Raw genomic sequence first — 9,761 nt, 5'->3', positions numbered from 1 at the left:
TCTAAGATATTTCTTAAAGTAGGTCTAGGGGGCTGTGTTAATTGGCCCACTAGTCTTCCGCAGCATTTTTCTTGTCCATTCCTAACATCTAACAACTTTCTCCTACACATATGTGCGCATGCACATATACACAAATTTACTAGTTCTATTACTTTTTCTATTCAGAGGGAGGAATCCAGATCTGGACCTCAAATAGATAAGTTTTTCAAAATTGAATGTAATACTTAAAAAAGGAATCTATATGTGCAAAATCCTAGGATGCCAGAGTTGTCAAAGACATCTGCATAGTCTTGTGATATTATGGAAAGTTACCATTTGCCTAAGGATTTGTTTTGAAGACATGTGTTGCAGAGTTGGACGTGGAAATAAACATTAATAAAAATAGATAATAAAATCCTGTTTAGCACTTGGAAGGATGGCGTGGGCCCAAGCAAGGTAAAGTTTAGCCCCTTCTTTTTCATCAGCTCATTCATTTGTAATGCTTTGCTGTGATTTGAGGATTTTCCTAAAAAATCGGGTGCCTCTTGATGTGGACGCCAACTGGGTCTCCATTTCCTGGAATTTGATTTGTCAACGTCTGGCATCATCTTTCAGGTGAGTTCCTTTATCCACGTGTGTAACAGGTGGAACTGATGGGAGAGCCCACAGGTTAATTAGTGCTGTGGCAGCTGGCAAATGCCCGAGCTACATGCGTCTGCGACATACTGTGAGTTGTGTTCTTCCGAGGAACCACTGTGGAGGCGTCGCTAGAGGGCGGTCCGTGATTGGCGGTGGACTACTGGTGGACTACTTTCGTAGAGCCATGTTACGAGTCGGATCAGTGCGCACCGCCTTGGGTCCCAGCAGCGGACTGGGAGATTGGGGTAGGGGGAAATGGGGCTGCAGGTAAGCGTTGGGGTAGGATTAAGGTGGGGGTGCTAGCCCTTGAGTGGAAAACCAGCCAAGTAAATAATAAATGCGTATGTGGAAGAGGCACTCACCTAGCACTAACTAGCGGTAGTATTTATGTCTTTATATTAAGAAAAATCACGGACTCTTTATTTTGGGTCCCTGTAAGTAGATTACTATCATGAAAATATTTTTAAAACCCTTTTGCTTTTTTGGTATAAAACTGGAACACACAGGAGAAAGGCAAGTAGGCTTGGCCCTTTCATCCTGTCCCTTTTTCTTTTCTCCCCAGTCAGACATGATTGGAGAGCCGTGAATCCCTTGGCTCTGGATTGGTCCTGAAATAGTCTGGGTATGTGGTGGGATTGAATTGTTTATGACATAATAAAATGACAGGGGTTGCCTTGTTTCATTACTTGATTAAGGTTTATTATTTAAACTGCACGATATCACTTACATACAAAACTGAATTGGAAAAAAGTGAAGTGGGTCTTTCTGTTGACAAGAAAATTATCAATGCTCATAAATTCATCAGTGAATTACAGAAACACAGTGGGATGTTTTTTCAACTTCTTTGGCAAAGGCTGTGCTAATTCTTTTGCAAATTACTTGAGAAGAATCTTGTGGGAGGTTATAGAACTGATTCACTGACTTGCAGAAAGACTGATTTGACTTTTATCTCCTGTGGTTGGCAGTAAATGATTTTATTTAGTTTAGAGGAGAAAGGTTTTATAACCTCCTCTTTTCCATGACTCATAACTTTCTGAACAGTCACATTGTGCTTTACAATGAGGGGTGTTTGGAGGAAAGTGTTATCTAAATTGAGCCAGCCATTTTGAGTGTGAGAGCATGAAATATAAAAGAGAAGCAATTGATCTTTTCAAACTTCAAATTTGCTGTGTGCCCAGACCCAGAGAATTAACTTTCCTTTTAAGAGAAAAGACGTTTGGTGGCTATCTTAAAAAAAAAAAAAAAATTAATTCTGGCTTTTTAAAGCTTTCAAACAGACATTTTCAACTTGCATAGGGTATCCATAATTTTAGGAAAAGTGGGTAGCTTTAGGCTAGATTGTTTTCTCTGTTGGTGGGTGTAAATGTGTATGAAAGCTATTTGTTTCTCGTGTAAAATTGGATCTGTTGACATAAGCATTTTTTTTTTTTTTTTAAAGCTTGGAGATGGTAAGTCTGCATGAAAGACTTCAAAGTTGTCTTTTCTTGAGAACTTGAATTTAGTCAAACATGTGCCTGTGAGATGAGTAACAATTTGAATTATTTTACATAGATTTTTCTCTGAATTTGTATCAGAATGGGTTTGTAAAGGAGAGTTAAAAGTAAATGTCAGTGAATTGGCGAGTGAGATGAGAAGCCTGTAGCACTGAAATATCATTTGGGAAGGGAATACTAGAGCTAAAATCATAATATCTTGCATTTATCATCTTTCTTTCCATTTGTTGCCTATTTCTGAACTGATAATCTATTCTTCTCTTCATATTGGGAAAGAACTAGAATTGGAAGACTAGAAAAATGTAAAAAAGATTATAAAATTAGATTCTTAGACTTAGGAAATTGAAATATTAAAAGTTTTCACACAAATTTCATATCATTTATAACCTAGTACAGCAAAGGAGGCATTACATTAACTTTCATATAGGGTCCAAATTTGTTCATTTTCAACAATATAATTTGAGGTTAAAATTTTTTACTTTCTCTTTCCTCCCTCTCTCCCTCTGTCCTTCCCTCCCTCCCTTCCATGCTTTCCTCATTTTCTTCAGTAACATTTAGACTGTTAGGGAAGCACACTGACTGAAACCGCCCACCCTGGCCAGGCACCATAGTAACCATTTGCATGAGTTGTTTTATGACAGGAGATCCTGATAAGAAATACGGAACTAATAAGCCACCACCAACCAGAAGAGTTCAGGAAAGGTCGAAAGGAGACACCGCCTGTCTGTCCACTTCCCGGAATCCCTCTCACTAGCATCTATCTTGGCTGAGTGATGCGTGCGCCACCAGGAAAGACTCTGAATTAGAATGATTGGCCAAAGACCACCCGGAAACTAATCCCATCACCATAAAACCCAAGACTGCGAGCCACGCGGCAGAGCAGTTCTCCTGGGTTCCCTTACCCTACTGCTCTCCACCCGGGTGCCCTTTCCCAATAAAATCTCTTGCTTTGTCAAGAGATTTATGTGTCTCCTCGGACAATTCATTTCCGAGTGTTAGACAAGAGCCCAGTTTCGGGCCCTGGAAGGGGTCCCCCTTCCTGCAACAAGACCACTACAGTTCAGTGTCCCATAGCTTATGCATATGTTTAGCAGGCTCTCTTAAAAAAAAATGCAAAATTTTACCTGCCCCCATGCCCTTGTAATTTGCATTCAAATGCCATACCTCTTCCTCCAAGGATTGGAGGATGAAAGATAGGAAATTATGAATACGTGGCTATTAAGTACATGTAATCATTGTGCCCATTTGTCATATTGCTTCATTTGTATTTGGACCAATCAGAATAACTGGATTCTAGCCTTGGTTCTTCTCTTACCTGATAGTTAACCTGGTCCTGCTCCTTAACTTCTCAGAGTCACGCTTTTCTCATCTGATAAAATGGTTGGAATATGTGGTCAATAAACACACTTTCTGGATTTTGTGTGTGCTCTTAATTTCTCAGCCCTCTTTCTGGAGGCATTTGAGTTTGTTTCCTGTCTGACTTCCCAGTGAATGGAAGATTTCACCTGTGGCTGACACGATAAACACAAGTGAGAACTGGGTTTTTCAGAATTTTTCATGAGGCAAATGGGAAGATATTTTCTCAAAGTCGAAGAGGTAGGTCCCTTTGGAGTACACTGCTCACCCCGTTGTTAACCCAGACACATGGAAATTGTCCTCATAGAAGTCATCTTTCTTCTTTGGTCTGTCTCTCACTTTTTCATTTTCTCTCTCCACCTCTTTCTCACCCTCCTATCCAATCTCACTGGTTGTTTTTACGTCCTAAGTATTTCTGGCCTCTAACTTCTGTTTCCATTAACAATACTCCAGACTGAGGCACCATCATCTCTTACCCAAATTCCTCCAGCAGCCTCAGAACGGATCTGCCCATTCTGCCCTGGCCATTTCCCTCACAGTAGCTGGTGTGGGCTCATTTTATTCCATTCTCTGCTTCATCCAGAGCTGGCCTTCTTTTGATTCCTGTGGCATGCCAGGCTCCTTCTCTTATCAGGAAACACGCAGTCCTCTCACTGCTGAAACCTTGGCCTCTCTGCAGTGGTGTCGAATCAAATCTTGGAGATAAGAGTTTGGGGTGAGTCAAAAAGAATAGCTTTATTGCTTTGCCAGGAAAAGGGGGACACAGCAGGCTCCTGCTCTGAAAAACTATGCTTTCCAACCTGGGAGGAGTTAATAAGGAATTTGATAGCAACGGTTCAAGAGTGGGGTTGCTGACAAGATTAGGTTGTATGCAGGGTCTCAGGTGGTTGGTCTCCCGATCTTGATGCGCTTCTCTGGTCCCTTTAATCTTGCCTCAAGTGGTTTCTTGGCTGCTTCTCCCTTGACTAGCAACTGTTCAAATCTGTCCTTTGGAACTCAGGGAAGGTCATGGAAGCTGGAGTCTTGCCTACAAGAAACAAGGGACAGAAAGGCTTCCATGCCCAGGAGCCCCACAGGGCCCTGCTTGGTTTCACTCTCTACCTGGAGAACTCCTTGTCCTACTTTTTGCATGCCTGGAATCTTCTCCTGTATTATGTCTCAGCTAAAATAACACCTCTCTAGAGAGCTCCTTCTCAACTAAGCAATTTTCTTCATCACTTACCCTCTATCATTCCCCCTCTTTTCTTCTCGGCACTTATTGCAGATTTTATTTATTTGCTTGTTTAAGAGGTCTTTTTCAAAAACGTAGGTGTGCAAAATGGAATGTTATTTCTCTATAGTTGAACCTAAGCCAGCTCATGAGTTCCTATTTTGATTGGTGATGGGGCGAGGGGAGGTGTCTTGCCAACTCAGGGTAAATTCAGGTAATTCTGCATTTTCTCACTTTATTTTAAAAACATTATTATTTTATATTGGAGTATAGTTGATTTACAATGTGTTAGTTTAAGGTGTACAGCAAAGTGACTCAGTTATACATATACATAGATCCATTCTTTTTCGTATTATTTCCTGTATAGATTATTTCTCAGTTTCTTTTTGGTAAATTTTCTTTCAATTAAGAATATGTTCCTGGCCCAGTGGTTAAGACTCCATGCTTCCACTGCAGCAGGTACAGGTTTGATCCCTGGTTGGGGAACTAAGAACCTACATGCTGTGCAGCACCGTCAAAAATAAACATATACACCTTTCTTTACCAAAAAAAAAAAAAAAAAAAGGAATGTGTTTCATTCACCTTTCTCATTTTCTTCTCCTTGAGACACTTAAAATTCTGGAGAAGCTCAAGTGTTTTCTTAGCTTCAAGGATAAGGTGTCTGGTTTGTACCATTTACTGTTGATGGCCCCTACTTAATGTATATTGAATTATGAATGGAATCAATAAATAATACCCCTCTTCCTCTCCCAAATTCTGATCAGTTGAACTATAAGATAGAAGAGGAAGGCATATGGGGGTGGAAATAGCACTGTTCTTGTTATTAAAGCTGATGTTAGAGAATGTATTTTATATCTGTGGGCAAGTAGATTTGCTTGTCACTGCTCTAGCTTCAGAAGACATTCTTAAAATAGTCTATAACAGCAAATTCTGAGGTGGTTTTAATTAGAAAAGAACAATGCTTGTCTTAATCTTTATTCTCCTGTGTTTCTGCCTGGGGTGGGTGGTGGCAGCGGGGAGGGAGTGGTCTTGGTGAGTTTTTACAACACAGTTTTAGTTATTTCTTTTGTTCTATAACAGTGTCTGGTCATATTCAGTTCAGTTGAGTCACTCAGTCATGTCTGACTCTGTGACCCCATGGACTGTAGCACACCAGGCTTCCCTGTCCATCACCAACTCCTGGAGCTTGCTCAAACTCATGTCCATTGAGTCGGTGATGCCATCCAACCACCTCATTCTCTGTCGTCCCCTTCTCCTTTTGCCTTCAGTCTTTCCCAGCATCTTTCATATCTGGTCGTACTAGGCACATTAGCCATTCCATAAATACTTGTCAAATGACTTTTCCTAAATGTGTTCATTTAGCTTTAAAACAGAAATGCTGGGAAATAAGAATTATTTTATAGATTTCATTTAGATGATATAGATTTCATTTCATATGGATTTTATTTATTTTATAGATTTCATGTGTGTGCCCTTTAGGGGCACAAAAATTCAACAGTGGAAGTAGGTAGGCAGCCTTTAAGATTCCCCCCAATGGTCCCTGATTCCTGGTTTTTAAACCCTATGTAATCCCTTGTCCTTGAATGTAGGCTGGCCCTGCACTCATTTATAGCACATAGAATATGGCAAAGCTGGTGTGATGTCTGACTCTTTGTGATCCCGTAGACTATGCAGTCCATGGAATTCTCCAGGCCAGAACACTGGAATAGGTAGCCGTTCCCTTTTCCAGGGGATCTTCCCAACCCAGGGATCAAACCCAGGTCTCCCACATTGCAGGCTCATTCTTTACCATCTGAGCCTCAAGGAAAGCCCACTTTGGAGATTAAGTGACATAAAGAGCATGGTTTCTATCTTGGTCTCCCTCTCTCACTCTCTCTGAGGGCAGTCAGATGCTACAATGGGAGCTGCCCTGTAAAGAGGAACCATGTAGCAAGGAACTGAGGGTGGCCTTTGGCTAACAGCCAGCAAGGAATTGATGCCTTCAATCTAACTGCTCTTGAGGAAATAGATATTGCTGACAACCATGTGAATGAGCTTCAAGGTAGATCCTTCTCCACTTGGCTTGAGCCTTCAGATGAGGTTGCATCCTACCTGACAGTTGGGCTGCAGTTTCATGAAGAGAACTTAAGCCAGAGACATCCAACTAAGCTGTGTCCAAATTCCTTACCCACAGAAACAGTGAGAGAGTAAATGTTTATTGTTTTAAGTTTTGAAGTTTGGGGGTCATTTGTTATAGTACAAATAAATAATACAGTATTTATGTGAAGTAGGGATAACAGAGTGTATCCTATCGAGCACCTAGTAGTGGGGAGGGGGGCACTCAGAAGGTGCTCAAGGCATGCTTATTAATATTTATAAATGATGTGTGTGTGTGTGTGTGGTCAGTCAGTCGTGTCCAACTCTTTGCAATCCCATAGACTGCAGCCCATCAGGCTCCTCTTGTTCATGGAATTTTTCAGGCAAGGATACTGGAGTGGGGTGCCATTTCCTACTCTAGGGGATCGTCCCGATCCTGGGATCAAGCCTGCATCTCTTGCATCTCCTGTATTAGCAGGGAGATTCTTTACCACTAATGCCTCCTGGGAAGCCATTATAAGTAGTAGATAGCCAAAATATTTGTGAAATTTTTCTGAAATTGACATGTATACACTGCTATATCTAAAATAGATAACTAATAATGACCTAAAGTGTTGCACAGGGAACTCTATTCAATACTTTGTAATGGCCTATCATGAGAAACGCTGGGCTGGAGGAAGCACAAGCTGGAATCAAGATTGCTGGGAGAAATATCAATAACCTCAGATATGCAGATGACACCACCCTTATGGCAGAAAGTGAAGAACTAAAGAGCCTCTTGATGCAAGTGAAAGAGGAGGGTGAAAAAGTTGGCTTAAAGCTCAACATTCAGAAAACAAAGATCATGGCATCTGGTCCCATCTCTTCATGGGAAATAGATGGGGAAACAGTGGAAACAGTGTCAGACTTTATTTTTCTGGGCTCCAAAATCACTGCAGATGGTGGCTGCAGCCATGAAATTAAAAGATGCTTACTCCTTGGAAGGAAAGTTATGACCAACCTAGACAGCATATTAAAAAGCAGAGACATTACTTTGCCAACAAAGGTCCGTCTAGTCAAGGCTATGGTTTTTCCTGTGGTCATGTATGGATGTGAGAGTTGGACTGTGAAGAAGGCTGAGCACCAAAGAATTGATGCTTTTGAGCTGTGGTGTTGGAGAAGACTCTTGAGAGTCCCTTGGACTGCAAGGAGATCCAATCAGTCCATTCTAAAGAAGATCAGTCCTGGGTGTTCTTTGGAAGGACTGAGGTTGAAGCTGAAACTCCAATATTTTGGCCACCTGATGCGAAGAGCTGACTCATTTGAAAAGACCCTGATGCTGGGAAAGATTGAGGGCAGGAGAAGGGACGACAAAGGATGAGATGGTTGGATGGCATCACCGACTCAATGGACGTGGGTTTGGGTGAACTCCGGGAGTTGGTGATCGACAGGGAGGCCTGGCGTGCTGCAGTTCATGGGGTTGCAAAGAGTCAGACACAACTGAGTGACTGAACTGACTGACTGAATGGCTTATATGGGCAAAGAATCTAAAAGAGTGGATGTATGTTTATGTATAACTGACTCACTTTGCCTATATACCTGAAACTAACACACCATTTTAAGTCAACTCTACTCCAATAAACATAAAATAAATAACACGTACACACAAAGCAAAAAGTTTCATGTTGCCTTGAAGGAAAATGCGGTCTTTGAGGGAGAAGGCAAACAACTGTAGAGAGGTACTTATTTGTCTTTGTCTGTGTTTATTGTTGAATAGAGCTGTCTGTAGTAATTGCTGCTCCCAAAGTGACGAGAAGGTTGAGGAGGGAATATAAACAATTACAGTGTATCACATTAGGTAGACTATTGAAAATGACACCTGCAAGAGAAAATCACATTGAAATATAGGCTAGACAATGTGGTCGAGGAAAAGAGGGCTAAGGCAGTGCAGAGGGACCTTGGCTTTTGATGAAGTTTACAGATTTTCGTTCGGGGCTTGTCTTTATCAACAGCAGTTACGACACAGTTCTGCCATTACTATATTTGGAGTATTAAGGTGAAATATTTTCATCATGTCTTTTTCCACTCTGGAGGGGCCAAGAGGATCTGATATTGTTGTATATAGTCTCTGAGAGAAGGCAAACATGCAAGAAGTAGGAACAGATAGTGGTTGGGAGCATGAGCCCTGTAATCAGATCGTCAGAGTTCAAAACTGAGCTCCTTGGCTTTACTTACTAGTCATATGATGTGCAATCTTGCTTAGGATCTTTGAGCCCCAGTTTCCTCAAGTTGAAATCATAAAACAGTACCTGTTGGCAGGAATAGATATCCATATAAAGATTTATCATAATATCTGTTACGTAACTATTAGCTCTCGTTGATTATTATTATTAAAGGTATGAACCCTCTGGCTGGCATGTAAGTAGGCATGCAATTAATATCAAGTTTCCTGCCCCTTCTTTTTTCCCCTTACTTCCTAAAATCTAGCCCAAAATATTTTCTGAATTCTCTGTGTGTGTGTGTTCAGTTGTGTCCAACTCTTTGCAGCCCCATGGATTGTAGCCTGTCAGGCTCCTAGGGCCATGGGATTTTCCAGGCAAGAATACTGGAGTAGACTGCCATTTCCTACTTCAGGGTATCTTCCTGACCCAGGGATTGAACCCTCGTCTCTTACATCTCCTGAATTGGCAGACAGATTGTTTACCACTAGCGCCACCTAATTCTACTTGTAGATTATCTATTCTTCCAATTCAAGAAACATTTTGATGCAGGAAATTTAAAAAATGCTCTGCTTATTTAAGGTTCATTTCTCCTTTTCCTCTTAAAGGTTTTAATGTTCGCAAAGCCTTCTAAGATTTCTCAACATAAAACTGCGATCATCAGCTTGAAATCACTAGGTAACAGCAGAGTTTTTTTCTGTAAGTTTAGAGATTAGTAGCCAGCTGAGTTAGAGGAGAGATTTCTGTCATCTAATTATTCTGGATATTTAAGAGCCGTGCTAGTTCTTTGTATTCTCCATGAGTATCTAA

General features: G+C 41.1%; 1 protein-coding gene across 1 annotated transcript in view; it reads left to right on the top strand.

Annotated features, from left to right (window-relative positions):
* Positions 1-328: 328 nt before the first annotated feature.
* LOC129629278 (uncharacterized) overlaps positions 329-9,761 on the top strand; it is a 139,500-nt gene continuing 130,067 nt past the window's right edge. Inside the window, exon 1 of the mRNA XM_055549218.1 lies at positions 329-863. Coding sequence (XP_055405193.1) covers positions 689-863 — 175 coding nt within the window. The 5' untranslated portion in view covers positions 329-688. The remainder of the gene's footprint in view (positions 864-9,761) is intronic.

The sequence above is a fragment of the Bubalus kerabau genome, chromosome 15, assembly GCF_029407905.1.
Source record: "Bubalus kerabau isolate K-KA32 ecotype Philippines breed swamp buffalo chromosome 15, PCC_UOA_SB_1v2, whole genome shotgun sequence".
Classification (NCBI taxonomy): domain Eukaryota; kingdom Metazoa; phylum Chordata; class Mammalia; order Artiodactyla; family Bovidae; genus Bubalus; species Bubalus kerabau.
The sequence above is the reverse complement of the archived record's forward strand: the minus strand, read 5'-3'. Positions and strand labels throughout refer to the sequence as shown.